This window comes from Anabrus simplex, chromosome 5 (assembly GCF_040414725.1).
Source record: "Anabrus simplex isolate iqAnaSimp1 chromosome 5, ASM4041472v1, whole genome shotgun sequence".
NCBI lineage: Eukaryota > Metazoa > Arthropoda > Insecta > Orthoptera > Tettigoniidae > Anabrus > Anabrus simplex.
Window position 1 is genome coordinate 258,499,949 of NC_090269.1, and position 23,885 is coordinate 258,523,833.

Sequence of the window (23,885 nt, forward strand, 5' to 3'; positions counted from 1 at the left end):
ACGAATTGGAGATCGAACTCAGTGTCTCCGAGGAAGTGGAATAGATACCAATCCTACGCTATCGAGCTAGTTTTCTCGTAGGCAGATTTCTATAATCAGTTGGCGTTTAAGAGTGTTTGAGTCCTGTATTAGAGTTATTCCTGATAGCCTTATCTGGAAGCACAGCGATCATTCTTTTTCTTCCTGACTTCACGATAACCTTTTCCAGTAGATAGATCTAGCTCTCAGTCATACCCTGCTATGTCTGTGTCCCTGTTCTGCTGCTTGTTTCTCCTGGTTGTTCCTTTGGCTGGCGCAGACATCGCCAGTCATGCACCCTGTAGGTGCCCCGCAGGACGTTTCGGCGACTGTGAATGCGTCTTCGAGCACCAGTGCGATCAGGACAAGATGATCATCCAAAACGATGAAGGACCTTTTCCTGACAGGTAAACCTTTCATGTGCAAGTGACTTATCGTTGTTAACGGTTATTTACTGGTTTGAATAAGTCCCCTCCATGGATCAGTGGTAGAGTGTCGGCCTCAGGGTCCCAGTATCGTAAGCTCAAACCCAGCAAAGGTAGTCAAGTTTCTGAAGAGCAGGAAAAAAAAAGAAGAAAAAAAAAGACGCATTCGACACTTCATGTCCTGCGATGTCGGATGTAAAAGATTTCTGGAGATTCATTTGGTGTTTATCCGACAACGTTAATTAGGAACTCAGCCATAGATTGCCCAGAAGTATTCCAAGTAAAACATAATATCAAAATTGACACACAGGCAGCCGAAATGCCTGCTCGTGTAGCTAAGACCATACCATTTTATTTTTACAAGCACATGAACACGTAGGATCACTCTTCAACTTCATATCTTTCTCTTCGTGCGGAGTTTTCTCTGTGACCAATACTCCGTGCGTTCGTTGGCCTGCTTCCGTTGTTAATCTGTCCAGGCTCTTCCGGTCTTTTTAGTTCTTCCTGCGGCTTGAACCCCTTCCAAATTTTTTATTGTGTTCCTAAGTGTATTCCTTTCTAACAGCTGGGCCTCCGAGTAGTCAAATACCTGTTTGTTAAGTTTGTTTGCATTTATTCTGTACAGATGTTCGAGAAAAGCTAGTCTCCGTTTCTTCATGGTTTCCGAGATTCTTTCCACCTTCTAGTAAACTTCTCTGTTGCTCCTAAGTTTCCATCCGCTTTCAGTTTGGACAGCCCCTATAATTTTTCTAAGGATTCTTCTTTTTCCAAGACCTCTGGCTTCCGAGTGGAAGTAATAGAACTCAATCATTATTTACATACATTTTCAATATACTCAATGATAAAACTAAACTCCTCAGTGCCTGGACAAGCATTCACTCTCATACAAACAGGCGTTCTGTTTTGACTACTATGCTGAAATATATTATTATTATTATTATTATTATTATTATTATTATTATTATTATTATTATTATCCTTTACTACACAATATTTTCAGTTGGTAATATAGCGCGTATTTCGATACACTGAGTACAAGAAGTAGAATGTAATCATTATTTACATATATTTTCAATACACTAGATGAGAATTTTACAATAAAACTCAACTCCTCACTGCCACTTTATTATTTTCTCCTCTGTATAAGTTTGAACCTCTTCCACTTACGGTCCATACTGAGCAATCAGGGTCATCAAAATGGCACCCTTTTGTGCCACATTGTGAGTGTAGCTGGGGTGTTTACTACCTTTAAGTCTTCTGGAAATGATTTTAGTGTAAGACAAGTGGTAGAAATGATTAGAGGAAGAATTGCCACTCTCTCTTGTTTTCAGATTCTTGATACTTCCATATATTTCCATCTTCTCCCTGTTTTTCTGTTTCACATTGTGATCATTCGGGATAGCGATATCAGCGAAGTATGTGCGTTGGTTCCTTTGGCCTGTTAATGTTATGTTTGGTCTATTGTGCGAAGTTTTTTATCTGTTTGGATCTAGCGATCCCAATAGAGTTTAAATGTTTCAGTTCCCCAGTATACTTTGTGGGGAATATTTGTAGTAATTTGTAGTAAGACTGCCTGTTATTATTATTATTATTATTATTATTATTATTATTATTATTATTATTATTATTATTGGAGGAGAATTCAGATTTCGGCATGGATTACCTGCTATGAGACGCTAGGTTAGATAATTTATCAGGTCGATGACCTAGATGGTAGGCCCCTTTAAACAACAAGCATCATCAGATAATATTTTATCCTTAGTTTGGAAGATGGATGAAGTTAAAATGGAAATTTCATTCCATGTTGAGAATATTGCTTCTCTTCATTTCATCTGCTATTCTCGGACTCTTATAACACTGAACGAGGGCAAGATGTTTTGCTGCTCGTCGTAAAAAGCTATTGATTTCACAGTAGGTTAGGGAATCATATTTGCTTACTAACAACAACTTGAGAAGTACACAAGGTATGAAGGATGAGTTCTCCACCTAATTAATACTTTTTACAGTGTCAATATTATTTACACAAAAGTACAGTACCGGTTTCGACCTGTAAATAGGTTATCTTCAGCTGTTGAAGAACCTGCTTAATAGCGACTGTACCGGGCGAGTTGGCCGTGCGCGTAGAGGCGCGTGGCTGTGAGCTTGCATCCGGGAGATAGTAGGTTCGAATCCCACTATCGGCAGCCCCGAAGATGGTTTTCTGTGGTTTCCCTTTTTCACACCAGGCAAATGCTGGGGCTGTACCTTAATTAAGGCCACGGCCGCTTCCTTCCAACTCCTAGGCCTTTCCGATTCCATCGTCGCCATAAGACCTATCTGTGTCGGTGCGACGTAAAGCCCCTAGCAACAAAAAATAGCGACTGTACAGAATAAATACTACTAAAATTAAAATTAAACAAGAATGCCATTAAAATAAACACGAATTCCACTATTCTAAAAATTATACTTAAGGTTAAGATATGTACATGTGGTATAGTTTTGGGGGTAAGAGGGCTTTATCCCTGGCGCCATGATTTCTACATATTTCAAAAATTGTATTTGCTGAGGTTGGATACAATTCTAAGAGTTTATCAAGAATCACTGACATTCTGGTGTCAAGTTCGAATATCTATGTTAAATGCCAATGCTATGACCAACGGTTTTATGAGATGTTTCAAAGAAGTGTTTGCTAAGAGAAGGTAACTTTTTACCCCTACACACACGTGCGTTTGTTGTTATTATCATTATTCTTTCCCGTTTCGTACAGGCAGACTAAGGGCGAAAATAATACAACTATTCTGTTTAGGGTGGGTTTTGATGTTTGCCCTGTAATTGTGCATCCTCTGGCTGTGTTGTTTATTTCTCTCCTTTTACCGGAGGGCACCTGTCTTCCTTTGTGATGGTTCGTCCTGGAACACCTTTTGTTTAAGCATCCTCCTGAAAGATGTTCTGGTCTTTCTGTTCCTCCCAGTTCCTGGAGATCTTTGTTTTCTTCCATCAATCGTCGTGACTTTGTCTTCCTCTTTTGCCTGTAAACGAGAAGCTGGTTGGTCAATTTGACATGATGCTTCCCGTCGACGTGTCATTTCTTCCTGACCACGTCCGTGATTTTTTTCATAGTATTTGTAGAGCTCCTGGTTGGGTATCCGTTCCTTTGCTTGACTGGTCCTAATAACCTCCTCAGTATTTTTCACTCCTGTATTATTATTATTATTATTATTATTATTATTATTATTATTATTATTATTATTATTATTATGTCCGACTCGCTGGCTGAATGGTCAGCGTACTGGCCTTCGGTCCAGAGGGTACCAGGTTCGATTCCCGGCCGGGTCGGGGATTTTTTAACCTTCATTGGTTAATTCCAGTGGCCCGGGGGCTGGGTGTTTGTGCAATGTGCAGACCCCAATATACCTGCAACTCACACACCACACATAACACTATCCTCCACCAAAATAATACGCAGTTAACTACTCATGGCAGATGCCGCCCACCGTCATCGGAGGGTCTGCCTTACAAGGGCTGCACCTGGCTAGAAATAGCCACACGACATTTATTATTATTATTATTATTATTATTATTATTATTATTATTATTATTATTATTGGACATGAAATCACAGTTTCAGGATAAGCAATCCATTCTGTGAGATATGCTTATCTACTTCTTCTTAATCTGCTTATCCTCCAAGCTTTGGTTTCTTCTTCGGACTCAGCGAGGGATCCCACCTCTACCGCCTCAAGGGCAGTGTCCTGGAGCTTCAGACTTTGGGTCGGGGATACAACTGTGGAGGAGGGCCAGTACCTAGCCCAGGCTGCCTCACCTGCTATGCTGAACAGAGGCCTTGGTGGGGGTTGGGAAGATTGGAAGGGATAGCCAAGGAATAGGGAAGGAAGCGGCCGTGGTCTTAAGTTAGGTACCATCCCGGCATGTGCCTGGAAGAGAAGCAGGAAACCACGGAAAACCCTTCCAGAATGGCTGAGGTGGGAATCGAACCCACCTCTACTCAGTTGACCTCCTGAGGCTGAGTGGACCCCGTTCCAGCCCTCGTACCACTTTTCACATTTCGTGGCAGAGCCGGGAATCGAACCCGGGCCTCCGGGGTGGCAGCTAATCACACTAACCACTACACCACGGAGGAGATATGCTTATAATTCTATTATTTATGAAAATAAAATAGTAAGGACCGTATGTCTGTACACTGACTATTTTTTTGCGAAATTTTTGGTTCAATTACCCATTTGAGGTGTAATAATGAGCGTCTGCAAAAATTTTGGTTTTAGTGCCTGTTTCTCTGTTTGTTTGTCTGAGTTCTTGTAACTTGAAAACTACTGGATATAATTCTACCAAACTTCATATTTAGAATCAACCTGTCCTTGGGTCCGGGTCCATGACTAAATGGTTAGCATGCTGGCCTTTGGTCACAGGAGCCCCGGGTTCGATTCCCGGCAGGGTAGGTAATTTAAACCATCATTGGTTAATTTCGCTGGCACGGGGGCTGGGTGTATGTGTTATCTTCATCATCATTTCATCCTTATCACGACGCGCAGGTCGCCTAAGGGAGTCAAATCGAAAGACCTGCACCTGACGAGCGGAACTTACCCTCGGACACTCCCGGCACTAAAAGCCATACTCCATTTTCTTCTTCCTGCGTTCCGGCCTTCTAAGGACCACGTTACAATTTCAATTCTTCCTCCTTAGTTGTTCTTTCCTTTTCTTCCAGTATTCTTTAATTGTTTCACTGTGCTTCTTTTTCCTGTCTTCAGTCCACTTTGTGCCTGTTTTCTCTTCCTTCCTCCCTTGGAATCCTTCCATTTGTAAGACTTTCTTCCTAAAAATCTTTCTTTCCAATTTTATTTTATTTTATTTTATTTTATTTTATTTTATTTTATTTTATTTTATTTTATTTTTATTTAACCTGTCCTTGGGTAGGTTTTAGGGCCAAAATTGTTTCTAAATCCCCGAACTGACTGGGGGTTTATAAGAAACAGAAGGCGTGAATTTGCACTCCCACAAAATATACACAACCAATCATAATGGAAATCTGCCTGCTGTCGTGTCATTTCAAGGTGGATTACAGGGTTTAAGTAAAGTGTCACCTGACATTTTTCGATAGAACAGATAATAAGAGAGGTTACCATCGACGATTCGTTTCACGAGTCTTCAGACACAGCTCCACTTCCGGTTTCAGATGAACACACTTTGTTCTGTTTTATCCTACTGCCACGTGCTTTAACATGCCGTATTTAACGTTTGAACGAATACAGTGATGTAACTTCGCATGAATTCATGAAGAGGAATCGAGAAATCTATTAGTCTATTACCAATTCCCGTGCGAAGAATGGGTACATATGCTAGTTGTTAATATTATTGGAAGATCTGAATAAATTACCGAATGGCGCGTACACAGTCTTGGAAGAGTTCAAGTTAAATATAAAAACAGAAAGTGGTTGTCTACACCTTAGTTCCGTTTGTTGATACGGGGTTGGGGATGAGTTGAGATGAATTTACATGGCATTATTTTACGGCCGGACACCCTTCCTGATGCCAATCTCATTTGAGCTAATGAAGATAAAATGAATGACGGTGAATGGAATTGGGTAAGTGGGTGGAAGGTATCGGTTGTTGTCAGCATTAGACTGGAAGTGAAAATGGAAAAAATCACAGAAGAATAGATACCTGTGTACGATTCCCGTGTCTCGCGAATGCAGAGCTTGGCTCCGTAGCCGCAGCGCGTTAACACGCACGGCCTCTCCGCTTGCAAATAAAGAAACAAATGTTATGGAATACAACCGAATAAGGTGATGCCAGAAATATTAGATTAAGGAATTAAATATTAAATGAAGCAGGTGAATATTGTTACTTGGTTTGTAGAATTCATTTTATATTCTATTTATTTATTTAGTTATTTATTTATATAGTTATTTATTTATTGTCCACGTTCGTAGCCTAACGATTAGAGTTACTGGCTGCTCTACTCTGTGGTCCGGGTTTGATTCCCGGTACTTCTAGAAATGTAAGAATGGCAGGAGGGCTGGTACATCATTAAAATAGTGCATGCAGCTCACCTCCATTGGGGTTGTGTCTGAAAAAAGCTGCATTACTTCGGGAGGAGGACACGAGTTTAGTCCAGCTCCTTGGCTGAATGGTCAGCGTTCGGTTTGGAGGTAGTTAGTGGGACGAAAATCAATAATATTTAGAGGGCCCGAGTTCGATTCTCGACCGGATTGGAGGTTTCAACCTTAAGAAGTTAATTTCCTTGGATAAATGTTTAAACTTTGATGGACGCTAAGTAGAAAAACAGCATTGTGTCTGTTTTGATATATGCCAGGCGTCATCAGGTACTTGTTCTAGGGAGCCGGTGTTACTTGCTCCGCTCCTGACAGCTGTCAGTCACATGACAAGAGAGCAGAAGACAGGCGGGTTGCGGTACTGCACTTGCAGCTCGGAAATGTTACAATATGAACAACAGCAATGAAATACATACCGGTACATAAATAAATCATCTTTGAGGAATTATCAAACATTATAATATAAATGGAGTTGAGTAGTGTAATATGAAATGTACGTAAATCCTAAAATGTGTTATTTTAAAGTTTTTCTAGTAACGCTATGCCTTCCCGGCCTTCATATTTATCATACTTGTTGGAATTACATAAGGAATAACGGCGCTACAGATTAAATTTTTAATGTGATTCAATATTTTATTACATATTAAATATTTTGTGTGTTATTTTCTTGAAGTATCAAATACTCTTCTTCCCAAGAAGGTTTGAAACTTGTTGGCGTCGATGACCTAGGCTGTGGTGAACTCTCTTCCATAGTAAATACAACATTTACCGCCTAGGCTTGGACGTCGTGTGGTGTGAGGATAAACGCGGGAACACACTACTGTCACCTCACATGAGTTCAAGCGTATCGTGTCGCAATCTAACCTGTCTAGAAAGATGTGCTATACCTTAGCCCCAATGACCTTCAGTGCGTACTACGTCATGCACTTCCCCTACTTGCTCACTAAGCTGCTCTCGTTCCTCAAGAGCGGGGGCAAACTGGCTCCCAACCAAGGCACTTCGCTCTCGATTGACGATGCCTGATATATGCTATATAATAATAATAATAATAATAATAATAATAATAATAATAATAATAATAATAATAATAATAATAATAATAATAATAATAATAATAATAATAATAATAATAATAATAATAATAATAATAATAATTTTAAGTCCCACTAAATACTTTTACGGATTTTGGAGACACCAACGTACCAGAATTTTACCCCGCAGGAATTCCTTTACGTGCCGGCAAATGTACCGATACAGGACTGTATTTGAGTACCTTCAAATACCAGCAGACTGAGGCAGGATCGAACCGGTCAATTTGGGCTCTGAAGGCCAGAGCCTTGACCGTCTGAGCCACTCAGTGCGGCTGTTGGTTATATTAATCTACGACTTTAAAGAAATCTCTTTCATATTTGGTCCGGACATTTACAAGTGAGATATTGTAAAATTAATTTCTGGAGAGCAATCAATTTTAACACACATTAGAGAGGACTAGTACATAAAATTTAGCCAATTGTTCAAATAGCTTACCAGAAACTGAAACTAACGATATAAAGGGATACGAGAGTAAATCACAAGAATAATTGTCAGTTGGAAGAGGAAAAAATATTAGTCAACACATTATAAATGGGAGCTATCTCACTGACAATGTCTACTCACTGTAGTATAGCAACAAAATTAAATGAAAACGTAATTTGCAGTACCTAAAAACAAAGTACAAGAAACTATAAGAAAACGAAGGAAGAATCCAATAGAAATACATAGATCCTTATTATAGACTGCTATAACTTTCAGCGTTCAGTCTGCAAGCCTATCCCCCTGTGGGTGGGGGTGGTAGAATAACACCCACGGTATCTCCTGCCTGTCGTAAGAGGTGACTAAAGAGGTTAAGTTGGTAGCCTGGGTTGGCTACCACGGGTCCCTTAGTTGAGTCCTCACATTGCTTCCACTTACTTGTGCCAGGCTCCTCACTTTCATCTAAGCTATCCGACCTCCCTTGGCCAACACTTGTTCTTTCCCGACCCCGACGATATAGCGTATGGAGGCCTAGGGTGTCTTTCATTTCCACGGCTTTCTTGGTCCTTGTCTTTCTTTGGCCGATATATTCATTTTTCGAAGTGTCAGACCTCTTCCACTTCTTCTCTCTGATTAGTGTTAATAGAGGATGGTTGCCTAGTTTTGATTCCTCTTAAAACAATGATCACCACCACCAACCACCATATTCAAGCCTATGTGAATTTACTAAAAGCCCCCACAATCCTCAATTTGTATGATGCTTTGCGGCCTCGTTTATACCTCTTATCTCTAAACCATTAGAAATTGAGTCTAATCATCGTCGTCTTGGTCTCCTCCACTTCTCTTACCTTTCATGACCGAGTCAATTATTTTCCTGGGTAACCTATGTTTTCCATTCGACAAACATGACCCCAACACCCTCGAAGCCAGTTTATGTGTACCGCTTCATCCATCGGGTTCATCCCTGAGTGGCTCAGATGGTTGAGGCGCTGGCCTTCTGACCCCAACCTGGCAGGTTCGATCCTGGCTCAGTCCGGTGGTATTTGAAGGTGCTCAAATACGTCAGCCTCGTATCGATAGATTTACCGGCACGTACAAGAACTCCTGCGGGACAAAATTCCGGCACCTCAGCGTCTCCGAAAACCCTAAAAATAGTTCGTGGGACGTTACGTAAGCCAATAACATTGTTGTTATCCTTAACTTAGCCTTTATCTCCTCATTCCGAATACCCTCCAGCTATTGTTGCCACTTGTCAGTACCAACGATTATTCTCGCTACTTTAATGTCTGTTACTTCTAACTTTTGAATAATACACTGAGTGGATAAAAGTCACGGGAAGGGGTGTCCCATTAGAAAATGTGCCGTGTATGATCCCTGAGAATTGCGGCAAGCTACGGCGTAGCTGAGCAGTCTGTCACAGACACCAGTGTCGTGAAGAAGGCAACACGTGGTGAGTTAACCAACGTTGAACGTGGGATGATCGTCGGCGCAAGGCGCATGGGTCGTAGCATTGCGAAGATTACACGTGAATTTGGGTTTCTGAGGTCAACAGTGTCGAAGGTGGATATCCAATATCGCACAGAAAATGTTACCACCCGCGTAAACCGCCTTACGGGAAGACCGGAACTGTTTAACGAACGGACATCAAGTCGCCTCCGTAGAACCATACTGGACGCTAGACGGCCTACTGCGAGTCAGATCACCGCCCAGTTGAATGTTAGGAGTCAGGAACCCATTTATGCCAAGACTGTAAGGAGGCAACTGCACCGCATAGGCATCAGCAGCCGACGACAAACTCGTGTCCCTTTGCTGACACCTCGACACAGAGCTCAGCGATGTGCGTGGGCTCGCGAACATCGGCAATGGACCATGGAGCAGGGGCGGTGTGTGGTATGGTCCGATGAATTCCGGTTCCAGTTGTATCGAGCTGATGGGCGCGTGAGAGTGTGGCGTGTGTCCCATGAAGCTATGGATCCTGTGCGTCAACAAGGTTGTGTCTGGGCAGGAGGTGGCTCAGTTCTGGCCTGGGCGGCGTTCTCATGGCCGCAATTAGGCGCCATTGTGCGGCTGCAGGGAGCGCTGACAGGTTCACGTGTTACGTACACATTCCTTCAAACCATCTGAATCCCGTTCTGGCCCTGGAGTACCGTGATGGAGATGCCATGTTTCAACAGGACAGTGCACCATGTCACCGCTCTGTGGTGGCACGCAGGTGGTTGGAGGAGCACTCGAGTGAAGTTACGACCATGGATTGGCCCTCCAGATCCCCCGATCTTAATCCACTCGATGGAATGCTGTCGATACTGGTGTACGCTCCATGAACCCCACACAAACTACACAAGACCAATTGTGGACAGCAGTGCAAGACGCGTGGGTTCAGATCCCTTCAGAACGATTCCAACACCTTGTAGAGCCGATCCCTCGCTGTATTGCTGCTGTTTTGAGGGCTTGCGGAAGAGCAGCTCGTTATTAACATCACATTCAGTGTCTTCCCCTGATTTTTGCCACTTGGTGTATGTTCTGAGTCCACCCAGCTGTGACTCTCGAACAGCAAAGTTGGACTGAAAGCAGACCAGTGTTTTCCAAATATAATTTAGGCTTTCGGTTGTTTTACCGTTCAGCCATCCTATATTTGTATTATTCTTAAACTTCTTTATTTCCTACCAATTGTCATGGAATATGATGACATGAACTTATAACGCAATTGCAATGTTAATACGAAACGCAAGCACCCCCCTCCCCCAGTCCCCGAGCCAGGAAATTAACCAACTAAGGCCAAAATATCTGACCCGTCCAGGAATCAAACCCGGAGCCCCTTGAACCAGACTTCTGTCTTACCGAATACTGTTGGGCGCAACTGCGGTCTCACTGCATTAGCTTTGCTGCACCTTGGTTCAGTCTCACTTACTACAGTGTACTACCCTGCTGGCAGAATAAAAATATTAAATACTTGAAATGATCCAATGTTGTATTCGCAACCTGACATTCAAGTCTCTTATGTTTCTTTCCTACTGATTTAATTTTGGAAATGCTAATTTTCTCATCTTTTCTCAAGTTCCAAGATATTACACGCATGTTCATAAAATACAGAACACCTTGAAAGACTAGAGATAGGAAGTTCATATTCATAGGACGACTTCATTAGTATGTTCTGCAGAAACGATTAGCATTTCAGTTACCTAGGCTCAGCATGTGTCCTGTTGCCTAGTAGGTATTTTGTCCTCAATGAACACTGATAACTTGTTCCATGCGTGATGGCATCGGCGCGTATAAGGCGCGAATGGCGTCCTGGGGTATAGCCATCCATGCTGTATTCACCTGGTTCCACAGTTTATCTTTGGTTATTGGCACTGGGTCACAGCGCTGCATCCGTCGTTTCACCATATCCCACACATTTTCGATTGGCGACAAGTCCGATCCTTTTATTTCCTTCCCGACGTGAATCAAAATGCACAGGTTGTAGAAAAATTAGATTCTACTTCCAAATTTAATTTGTGCTCAGATAATATCCTTTCGGTTTGAATTCGTAAAATTCACATACCGATTTTCACTAAATTCTGTTTACCCATTTTCTCGTGACTCGGCGTTGATATGAACTTGGTAACAAAAATCCAAATTCATGAATATCTCTGTGATTATATGCGGTACGGTAACAATGTACAAGACATAAGTGATCGAAAATTTAATAACTTCTTACATAACTACTACTAACTTACGACATAACTAAAGTTATGTTAGTTATGTGGTATTTATCGATACGACCACTAATAACATAAACAACTTATTTGAGAATTACATTTCAGGCCTTCCCCTAAACTACCATTTCACTCAGCGTGAATAAAATAATTTATAGCCTAGATTGTAGCGGTACATCACCCAATATTACATACCGATTTTGATTAAATTCTCTTCAGCCTTTTTCTCGTGATGCGTGAACATATATACAGACAGACAGAAATTACGGAAAAGTAAAAAATGAATTTTCTTGTTACTGTGGACAGGACCGATACAGAAATGCAATTCTTTTCAAATCCTGAGCGATGTATAGACAAAACTCTTATTTTATATATATGGATTATGAAATGAAGAAAAAAAGGACGAGGCATTTTTTTCTGTGCGTTATTAAAACAATGACTGAAGTTTTTCTATGTCATAAATACTTCCCCGGGGAGGAAGCACAGCCATCGCTTTATTGCTCTCCTTCATTTTCCTTCTGAGTTACTCTGGTACATAGAACGCGTAATCCGTTACGCTGTGAATCGCCGGCAGCTTATCACTGTTGTAGAGAAATAATGTATTTATTTGTGTGTGTTCTAACATTCTTGCACTGTACAGCAGTTGTTACTGAAGATTTTGATGCTGTGGTGTGCAGCGATACATCACGGCATGACTTGTACTGATACAGAGATTCGCTATGATTTCTGTCCGTGCTTGGTTTGTTATTTAGCTTTTGTTTCTTAAGCGTACTTTATTTATTTTGCCACAATTTTATCGCTTTCTCACAAGGGCATTTAATTGTTCCCATTATCTTCGTGGGGCGATATGAAGACACAGCTGCCTGGGCAAATTTATTAATGTAGTTAACTGCATCCCTCACTCTGATTCTATAAAAATTATCTGTTGTCTATTTTCTCCCATTTTCCCTTGAACTTCCATACTGAGGTTTTGCACGTGCAGTAGTTTACCCATGTTGTTGTAAAAACATAAATAGGAGAATCTGAATCAACAATCAAGAAATTCAGAATGTCTATTTTGGAACGGTGAAATGTTCCTTTCTCTTTACAGAAAATTCACTGAGACCTGTCCTAAGGATGAAACCTGTTGCATGGCTCCATACGTTGATTATTTTGAAGAATCCACGGAGCAAGGCCGTGAGACAACGTCCACAACAGCCTCGCCTGTCAAACCTGTACGAGAAACAACTGTGGCTACTAAGAATCCCACTACCACGACGACGACGACAACAACAACTACTACACCGACACCAACAACGACAACTAGCATCCCCACCACCATCACCACCATACTTCCAGAGGAGGAAGAGCTCATTCCACCCCCGCGCCCAAACACTGACGGAGGGTGTGGTGTACGGAGGTCTGCAGAATCCGATTCTCAGGAATCATCTACGTCATTCGGCGAATTCCCTTGGATGGTAGCTGTATTGAACCTCACATTCCAAACACATGCTTCATACCAGTGCGGAGGTACACTCCTTAGCCACCAGGTTGTGCTGACGTCAGCCCACTGTGTAAACAGGTAGGTAACTTGATTAGCCAATTCGTAATTTGCACTTATTATTATGTTCTTATTATTTATGTTCCGATTCCAAACCATTATTTCTAGTAACGCTTATCTTTCCTGCTTAATGAGTCACTGTTAGCAGGGTGTGTTTAATCTTCCCAAGTCCAAACTGATTCATAAATTAACGCATTTTTGCAGTGAAATATAATTTATACGATTGAAATATATCAAGAAAAGAAAATTCACATGCTCCCGTCGCTTCTATAAGAGCTATAGTATGCTAGTAACTAATAAGCTTTTGCGCTTGTTCTGGGTAGTTGCCTGGATGCCAAACTGAGCGAGTTCTTTTCTGTAGGTGAAGAATGATTTTTAAATGAAAATAGTTTTCTGAAATCTAGTTATTTATATTGACGAAGGTATTCAGTGTACCCAACTTATGAAAATCTACGTCAGTTCCATCATTTGCATAGGATGCTTAAAGACGACTAACAAAATATTCTCGAATATTATCGAATGACGCCAGTTACATTTGAGATAGTATAAAGGACCTTACTATAAGGCACAGAAAAACATTCCATTTCAGCAGTAACACTGAGGTAAGAGTATTGATGAAGTTAAAATATTTTTGAATATAATAGACTATAATATTTTCCTTCCTATTATACATAATTATTTTAAAATGTTAAAATCTAAGTGAAATGGAATGAAAAATAATTGTCTTCGTTTCTTTATATTTAGCCAACGGCCGTAGCCGTGTTGAAACACCGGATCCCGTGAGATCTCCGAAGTTAAGCAACATTGGGCGTGGTCAGGAGTTGGATGGGTTGCCACGCGCTGTTGGTGGGGGATAAGGGAATGGAGGAGCGGAAAGGAAGTGGCCACCCTACCGCACGTAAACTCCGGCTCAGGAACGCCTCTGCGGAGGTTCGGACCTGCCTTCGGGCAGAATAACCCTTACCTTACCTCTTAATATTTCGCAATCCATGATTACCAATCTGCTGACAAGCTTCAACTGGTGCGATGAAACCGATATCGGACCAATCAATCAATCAATCAATACTGATCTGCATTTAGGGTAGTCACCCAGGTGGCAGTTTCCATATCTGTTATTTTCCTGACCGTTTCTTAAATGATTTCAAGGAAACTGGAAATTTATTGAACATCTCCCATGGTAAGTTATTCCAATCCCTAGATCCCGTTCCTTTAAACGAACATTTACCTCAATTTACCCACTTGAATTTCAACTTTATCTTCATATTGTGACCTTTCCTACTTTTAAAGACACAACTCAAACTTATCCGTCTACTCATGTCATTCCACGCCATCTCTCCGTTGACAGCTCGGAACATTCCGTTTAGTCGAGCAGCTCGTCTTCTTTCTGCCAAGTCTTCCCAGCTCAAACTTTGCAACATTTTTGTTAAGCTACTGTTTTGTCGGAAATTACCCAGAACAAATCGAGCTGCAGTTCATGAATCAAGTAATCCTGGTGAGGGCCCCATACACTGGAACCATACTATAGTTGGGGTTTTACCGGAGGCTAATATGTCCTCAAATTAACATTATTGCTAAAACCCCTAAACACCCTCATAAACATATACAGAGATCTGTACCCTTTATCCCATTTATGTGATTACCCCAATGAAGATCTTTCCTAATATTAACACATAGGAACTTACAATGATTCTCATAAGGGACTTTTACCCCATCAACACAGTAATTAAAACTGACAGGACTTTTCCTATTTGTGAAACTCACAACCTGACTTTTAACCCTGTTTGTCATCATATTCTGTCCATTACACAACATTATCGAGGTCATTTTGCAGTTGTTCACAATCTTTTAACATTTATTACTCAATACAGAATAAAACCATCTGCAAAAAGCCTTACCTCTGATTCCACATTTTTTCTCTAATTCTCTGAGCTCTATTTTCTAGAAATATACCCACCCATTCGCTTGGTTTATTGGCGCCAGCTAGCAACCAGCTCGCGCGTGATATAATTAGAATTTCAAACGCTTCAACAATGAACCTAGTTTATACCATGTAGCACTAGCTGGCGCTAGCTTGTCATAATCATACCTCGGTCTACCCCTACCGTTCTTACCGCCTACACTTCCTTCAAAACCAACTGAACAAGTCCTGGGTGTCTTAAGATGTGTCCTATCATTCTATCTCTTCTTCTCGTCAAATTTAGCCAAATCGATCTCCTCTCACAAATTCGATTCAGTATTTCTTCATTCGTGATTCGATCTATCCATCTCACCTTCAGCATTCTTCTGTAAACACCACATGTCAAAAGCTTGTATTCTCTTTCTTTCTGAGCTAGCTATCGTCCATGTTTCATTTCCAATTCCTATATCAATGTCTGAAGTGAGCAAATTTATTTTCTTAAGAAAGCTCTTCCTTTCTTGTGCTAGTCTGCATTTTATGTCCTCCTTATTTATGCCATCGTTAGTTATTTTACTACCCAAGTAACAATATTCATCTACTGCCTTTAAGACTTCATTTACTAATCTAATATTACCTGCATCACCTTCCTTCGTTCGACTGCACTCCATTATTTTTGTTTTGGACTTATTTATTTCCACCTTGTACTCCTTACCCAATACTTCGTCCATACCACTCAACAACTTCTCGAGATCTTCTGCAGTCTCAGATATAATAATAATATCATCGGCAAATCCCAAGGTTTTGATTTCCTCTCCTTGGATTCTGATTCCCTTTATAAATTCCTCTTTGATTTCCTTTACTGCTTGTTCTATGTAAACATTGAAAAGGAGGGGGACATACTGCAGCCTTGCCTCACTCCTTTCTGGATTGCTGCTTCTTTTTCACAGCCATCGATTCTTATCACTGCAGACTGATTTTTAAACAGATTGTAGATAATTCTTCGTTCTCGGTATGTGATCCCAATCACCTTCAGAATTTGAAATAGCCTGGCCCAATCAACATTATCGAATGCCTTTTCTAGATCTACGAAAACCATGTACGTGGGCTTGTCGTTCTTACTTCGATCCTCTAAGATCAGTCGTAAAGTCAGGATTGCTTTACGTGTTCCTACATTTCTTCTGAAGCAAAATTGATCTCCCAACTTAACTTCAACTTGTCTTTCCATTCTTCTGCAAATAATACCTGTTAAAATTTTGCAGGCATAAGATACTAAACTAATGGTGCGGTAGTATTCACACTTGTCAGCACCGGCTTTGTTGAGAATAGGTATAACAGCACTCTGCCGAAAATCGGGTGGCACTTCTCCTGTCATATACATCTTGCACACTAGATGGAATAACCTTGCCGTGTTGGTCTCCTAAGGCAGTCAGTAATTCAGAGGTAATGTCATCAATTCCAGATGCCTTGTTCCTATTTAGGTCGCTCACAGCTCTGTCAAACTCTGACCTCAAAATTGGGTCTCCCATTTCATCAGCATCAACAGCCTCTTCTTATTCCAGAACCAAATCATCTACGTCTTCACCTTGATACACTGTTGGATGTGTTTCTGTCATCTTTCTGGTTTGTCTTCTTTCCCTAGAAGAGGCATTCCATCTGAGCTCTTAATATTCATACACCTAGATTTCCTTTCTCCAAAAGTTTTCTTGATTCTCCTGTATGCAGCATGTACCTTTCCTAGGACCATACAACCTTAAACACCCTTGCACTTCTTCTTCAGCCATTCTTCCATAGCTACCTTGCAGTCTCTATCCACTTCATTCTTTAATCGCCTGTATTCTTTTCTGCCCTCTTCATTTCTAGCATTCTTGTACTTTCGTCGTTCATCCATCAGGTATAGTATCTCTTGAGTTATCCACTTACTCTTAGTTATCATTTCTTCCTTCCTAACATTTCTTCAGCAGCCCTACTGACTTCCTTTTTTTAATGATAATTCACACTTCACCTCTTGTGTTTCCTTCAGTCTTTTCATTTAGTCCTTGTGAAACATGTTCTTTGAAATAATCCTTAACACTCTTTTCTTTCAACTTGTCTAGATCACATCTCCTTACATTCCTTCCTTTCTTCAATTCCTTCAACTTCAGATGGCATTTCATGACCAACAAGTTGTGGTCAGAGTACACGTCTGCTCCTGGAAAAGTTTTGCAATCCAATACCTAGTTTCTGAATCTCTGCCTAATCATTATGAACTCTATTTAATACCTTCCAGTGTCTCCAGGTCTCGTCCATATATACAGCCGTCGCTTGTGGTGTTTGAACCAAGTATTAGCAAAGACTAAATTATGTTCAGTGCAGAATTCAACCAGCCGGCTTCCTCTTTCGTTCCTTTGTCCCAATCCGAATTCCCCTACTGTATTATGTTCTCTTCCTTGGCCTACCACTGCATTCCAGTCTCCCATCACAATTAGATTCTCATCAACTTTTAAATATTGTATTAAATCTTCTATATCTATATTCTATATTCTATATTCATATCATATATTAATTCGATTTCCTCATCATCTGCTGAACTAGCAGGTGTATACCTGCACTATTGTGGTGGGCGTTGGTTTGGTGTCAATTTTGACGACAATAATTATTTTACTATACCGGTCGTAGTAGCTTACCCACAGCCCTATCACCTTATTCATTATTAAACCAACTCCTGAATTTCCCCTGTTTGATTTTGTGTTGATAATTCTGTAGTCGCCTGAACAAACATCCTGTTCTTCTTGCCAACGTACTTCACTTATACCAACTACATCTAACTTTAAGTCTATCCATCTCCCTTTTCTGATTCTATAACCTACCACAACGATTCAAACGTGTAACATTCCACGCTCCGACTCACAGAATGTCAGTATCCATCTTCCTGGTAACCGCCCCCTCTCGTGTAGTCCCCACCCGGTGATCCGAATGGGGGACTATCTTGGACTATTTTACCCCCGGAATATATTACCCGGGAGGAAGTCATCATCAGTTCATCATTCATACAGAGAGAGCTGCATGTTCTCGGGAGTTAGTTACGGCTGTAGTTTCCCATTGCTTTCAGCCGTGTAGCAGTATCAACACAGCTAAGCCATGATGAGTATTATTACAAGGCCGTATCAGTCAATCATCTAGACTGCCGCCCTTGTAACTTCCGAAAGGCTGCAACCCTCCTTTCGATGAACCATTCGTTAGTCTGGTCTCTCAACAGATACCCATCCGAAATGGTTGCACCTGCGGCTCGGCTATCTGCTTCACTGAGACGCGCAAGCCTCCCCATCGGGCAAAGTCACATCGTTCGCACGGGAGGGTACTTTTCTTAATGTTTAGTTACAGGATTTGTATAACCTGTTTGAAGTGTATATTTACATATTTCTTTATTGTGGCATTGATAAATATTTTACGACCTCGTTTCTGGATTTATAGTTATTCTTATGTGTTTAATCTTATGTTTTAGTTCTAATGGGCCTAACCCTAATGTTTATGCAAACCTCATAGCATTACCGTCGTGCAGGTAGACTCTACTTGTTACTCGCTTCAGTAAGTTTGCATTCTAACCTATTACTGCATAAACATCCGGGCCCTAGGTAATGACTCTACTATGTATAGATATATTTGCTGTAGTACCCGGTTCTGCTTGGGCACATACCTGAATGTTTAATTTTGCGATTTTTATTACTTGTTTGATGTGATTTTTTGTACATTTCTTTATTGAGACATTGACTGATACTTTACAAACGCTTTTGTAGATTTAGATTTATTGCTATGTGTTTCATTTTAAGATTTAATTTGAGATCATTTAGTTTCGCGTTAAACTTTGCCCTCGTGGCAGCCGAGATTGTCTAAGAAGTAACTAACTCTTTCAAATAAATCATGAAAATAACTTATAACTCTATATATTTACACGTTTCGTTATAGATGTGATGTAAACGATCCCAAATGTCACTGGGACTGTCAACAATTAACATCGCGACCCCGAACACTGAGGTTTCAACACTGCCGTTTGTTTGTTTATTTCTCGCGGACGACGTGACAGCACAGGACTTCCAGCTTAGGAACTATGCACAAGATAATTAGTGTACATTGTTAGCTGGGACAAAAAGGATAAACGAAATTTTTCTTTGCCGTGCGTACAGTATGCAGCGCGGTCATAGAAAAAAGCCTCTGGAAGGGAATGTTGCCCCGAAAGGTCCACTTTTCTTATGACAGAGATGTGCAAAAATAGGTTACAGCTACTAAATGACCTCTGTTTCATGACCTGCAGACAGTATGCGCCGCGCCAATAGAAGTACTTGTGTTTTTATTCTGCACAGGTTGGTAAGAGAAGCTGTGAGCTTTTATTGCTGGCAATTATGGCATGATGTCAGCCAGTGGCAATGTTAGTAGTTACTGAAGTAATAGGCTAAAGAATGGCACGTGCTACATTCATAGTGTGCCATTCCACTATTCCAGTAATAAAACTTATTAAACATTATGAATAACGTTATAAAATATCATGGAAGTTCAGAATAATGCAATGTCGAAATATATAGGATTGTAACGGCAGTGATAAAGACAAAATAAGTATTCGAATTCTTAAAAGAACCAACACTGTACAAGACACACAAATGAAAAGCAAGCTTAGGAAGAAGACGTATTGCGATTGAGAAGCGATCTGAATCTTATAAAATATCGAGAAGAAATTATTAACATCCACCAAATAACAAGATAGCGCAAAACATATATGAATATTAATATAAAACGCGTTTTATAAATACATATAAAATACGCGGCAAGACTTGGTTATTAGCCATACTACAGACGGCAAGAACGAGGCCTTGATCAGAGAAGCAAGAGGTCGATATAACGCAATATCATCATTGTATGAATTCATAAAGCAATTTTTACGACATATAAACTGAGATAATTGCGGACTTCTTGGAGGTCTGATAGAAATTATTATTACGCAAAGCAATACGAAATCTAATTGTTAATGTATGTTAGAAGGCTTGATATAATTCATATGCTACAGCTCATTTCATATTTTATCTTTGTAATTGAGCAAATCAAGTTCGTCATGGGTTTCTAAGAAGACGTGAGGCAAGCTACCTGGATAAACCCGAACTGGACCAACGCCGCAGATGACATCTAGATTACCAGCCACGCAAGATGACCATCACCCACGACTGCGGAGGATGAACAAACAATGATATCATCCCGGAAGCCAAGGAAAAGGAGAGAAGTTCTTAAATAAAATGTATATAGATTGGTAGATATTAACATGAATAACGATTTGTAGTGAAAGCCAAATATGTTTTATCGTCATTGGCATCAAAATAACCTAAATTGTGTTAGATTCTCGAGAGTGATATATTTGTTATGTCAATATAAAGCAAATAGGTAGTCTTCTTAAAAAAACATAACTAACCCATATTATGCCGTACCGTATCTGAAGTTCTTATGAGGAGAATATTTTAAGATTTGTATAATATACCAATTCATGTGTAATGTGTATATAAGTGATACGTTACCATAATGAGTTAGGATAGCACTAGATATGGATATAACAGAAGACAGGAGAAATGTTGATATTATTTAAGAAGATAATGTATCCACAAAGACGCACACGAGATGCTGTCCGTTGATACAATTATTTTATTTACATGTATTTACAAATTAAACACACACATAACCTTAACCGCTGTTGGCACAAAGAAAACACTCACATCACAAGCCGCCATTTTAAAAACAACTGAACGTCACTTCGATATGGAATCCGCAACATTGCATGTCACACGAGTTAAATATTCTTTCTACACCATAACTCTACTGAACAATAACTCGTCGTAACCAATAATTCGCTAACCACTAACTCTCTTCCAACAACTCACTTAACAGTAACTAACTGTCACCGTCAATATCGTCTTCTTATATATACCCTGGCCAGGCTTCCTGAAAGATACATTACAAAAAACTACCTTCGTGAAAATTCTAGATTGCCCAATACACACATTACAATGTACAGAATATTCTCAATCGTTCTAGTCTACCTATACCATTCTGGAAATTACAGCGTGTTTCACAATTAGGGATTACAAATTATATTGGGATGAATTTTTTAAACAGAATGACTCCAACCTTCGATGGAAAAGACCTATCCATAGTAACTACAACAGATTCATCGGTGTAGTTAAAAGAGCAGAGAAACGATGTATCCCAAGCGGATATCATAAAAAATACATCCCCGACTGGAACGAGAAGAGTGAAAGGCTATTTAAAGAATTTGAGGCCAAAGTTGATCCAGATATAGCTTTTGAACTGTTAAAATACCTAGATGAAAACAGGAAGAGAATTTGGCAAGCAACTTCAGAGTCCCTAGACTTCACTCACTCCAGCAGGGAATCTTGGAGCCTGATCAGGAAATCGTATACACCAAACAGCAAAATTAGACCGAAAACAAGCATCATTCTAGACGACATGGCCAAGCATATGACCTCTACCTCAAAGGTTTCAGTAGAAAAACATCTCTTGAAGGTAAAGGAACGTTCGGCTCAACGATCCTCTGAATTCTCTGCCCCATTTCAACCACAAGAAACCAATTCAGCAACATACGACGCACGGTGCTTAACAAATTTCATCACAGTCAGCACAGACCAATAATTCTCCAGTCTGGATTGCTTGTGCCTGTCGTTCACTCCTATCCGAAACAGAGATGGAGTATTTTAAAAGCCAATTGGGATGAATTTTCTAAAACCTGGGAAAGCGGAAAGTGCTGATGGTATATATCCAGAGTTCCTTCTTCATCTTGGACCAGCTGCTGCTAAATGGCTTACTAACTTCTTCACAAACATACTAGGGACAGGTAACCTACCTTCACTCTTCAAGAAAACAAAAATAATAGCTGTATTGAAAACATCTCAGGACCCAACAAAAGTTGGGAGTTACCGGCCAATGGCACTCCTCAGTGTTACAATTAAGTTTCTGAAAAGGCTGATATATAATAGGATCTCTGCGAAAATAAATCAGCATATTCCAGTCGAGCAAACGGGATTCAGACCTGGACGAGGATGTGAAGAACCCAAATTGAAAATGTATTTGAGAACAAAATGGTGAGCACGAGTGTCTTCTTAGATCTGGCAGCTGCTTATGTGTGGCAAGATAAGCTCCTTCTTAAATTTAACAGCATCATGCCTTGCCTAAAACTCTCAACATTACTCAGTAACAAGCTGAGTAATAGGTACTTTCAGATTTTTCAGAAGATTCCAGAAGTAAAGTACATACGATAAATGGTGGACTCCCCCAGGGCTCTGTATTGGCCCATCTCTATTCAACCTGTACACATATGACCTCCCAGTAACCAAATCCAGAAAATTCATCTACACAGATGACATCGCATTGGTCTCCCGACGTCAACGCTTCGATGAGTCTGAGTCGATGCTTACATCAGACTTAAAGATTCTAGACAGTTACTTTCGTCAGAACAATCTTAGACTAAACCCTCAGAAAACTGTTGTGACTACCTTCCACTTGCGGAATAGGAGTGCTTGGTACAAACCAAGCATACCATTCAGAGGAGAGAATCTACAGTATTGTAGTAACCCAAAATACCTGGGAGTCACCCTGGACAGGTCCTTGACCTACAAAAATCACCTCTGTAATGTGTCAGCCAAGATCAAGACCAGGAATAACATCCTGAGGTGATAATGCTCAAATCCTGAGATCCACTGCTCTTGCTCTTTCTTATTCCGTCACTGAATATTGCTGCTCAACCTGGCTTAACCGTGCTCGCACTGGACTAGTAGACACCCAGCTGAACCAAGTAATGCGTATCATTACAGAATGCATCCGACCAACTAACATACACTGGCTTCCCACTGTAATCCACATACCACCTCCATCCCTAAGAATATCACAGTCACTGCTTAACTTATGGAAGAAAATAGAAAACAATCCTCACCTCCCAATTTATTCTGACATAGCAGCTTCTCCAGCTAAACGACTGAAATCCAGACACCCTTCTTGGCGTACTGCAATGAAGCTACAGGACACCTCCTTTAACGTATCGGACGCCTGGAAAGAACAATGGCAACAGCAATCCTCTTTACCACATCGTCACATCACTGAGAACCCCTGAAAGTGCCCAGGTGGATTTTCCCTTCCCAAACGGCAGTGGAGAACGCTAAACCGAATTAGAATCGGCCAAGGTAGATGTGGTGCCACTCTCTTCAAACTGGGATGGAAGACATCACCGCAATTTGAGAAGAAAAGCAGACAGTGGATCACATTGCATTTGAGTGTCCTTTGCATGTTTATAGAGGCTCTGTAGAGGACTTACACTGTGTCTCAAGCAAAGCTGTTTTCTGGCTCACATCTTCTGATATAGAGCTTAAGTTATGAACTTGAGATGGCAGTTGTACATATTGTATATAATATTGTATTCATCATGCGCTAAATAAATAATAATAGTAACCATTAAGAAATATTTAAAGCTATCAGGTCAAATGTTAATTAATTGTTTCCTTTTTTAATTTTAACTTCATGATTTCGTTTTCCTTTACCAACATTTCTATTTTGAATAAATAATAGAAGTCATGATTTACAAGGTGTTACTTAAAATTTTCTGCAATGGTATAAGATAACAAAAAGACGTCAAATTATCGAGTATTCTTGCGACCCAATGATACATCAATTTAGCTGATAGATGAAATATTACTTGGCGTATCGATGTGTCTTTGATCCTACGTA

The 23,885-nt window shown here is 40.4% G+C and overlaps 1 protein-coding gene across 1 annotated transcript in view; it reads left to right on the plus strand.

Annotated features, from left to right (window-relative positions):
- Positions 1 to 221: 221 nt before the first annotated feature.
- LOC136874818 (phenoloxidase-activating factor 2) overlaps positions 222 to 23,885 on the plus strand; it is a 63,496-nt gene continuing 39,832 nt past the window's right edge. The window contains exons 1-2 of the mRNA XM_067148496.2: positions 222 to 425; positions 12,791 to 13,261. Coding sequence (XP_067004597.2) covers positions 241 to 425; positions 12,791 to 13,261 — 656 coding nt within the window. The 5' untranslated portion in view covers positions 222 to 240. The remainder of the gene's footprint in view (positions 426 to 12,790; positions 13,262 to 23,885) is intronic.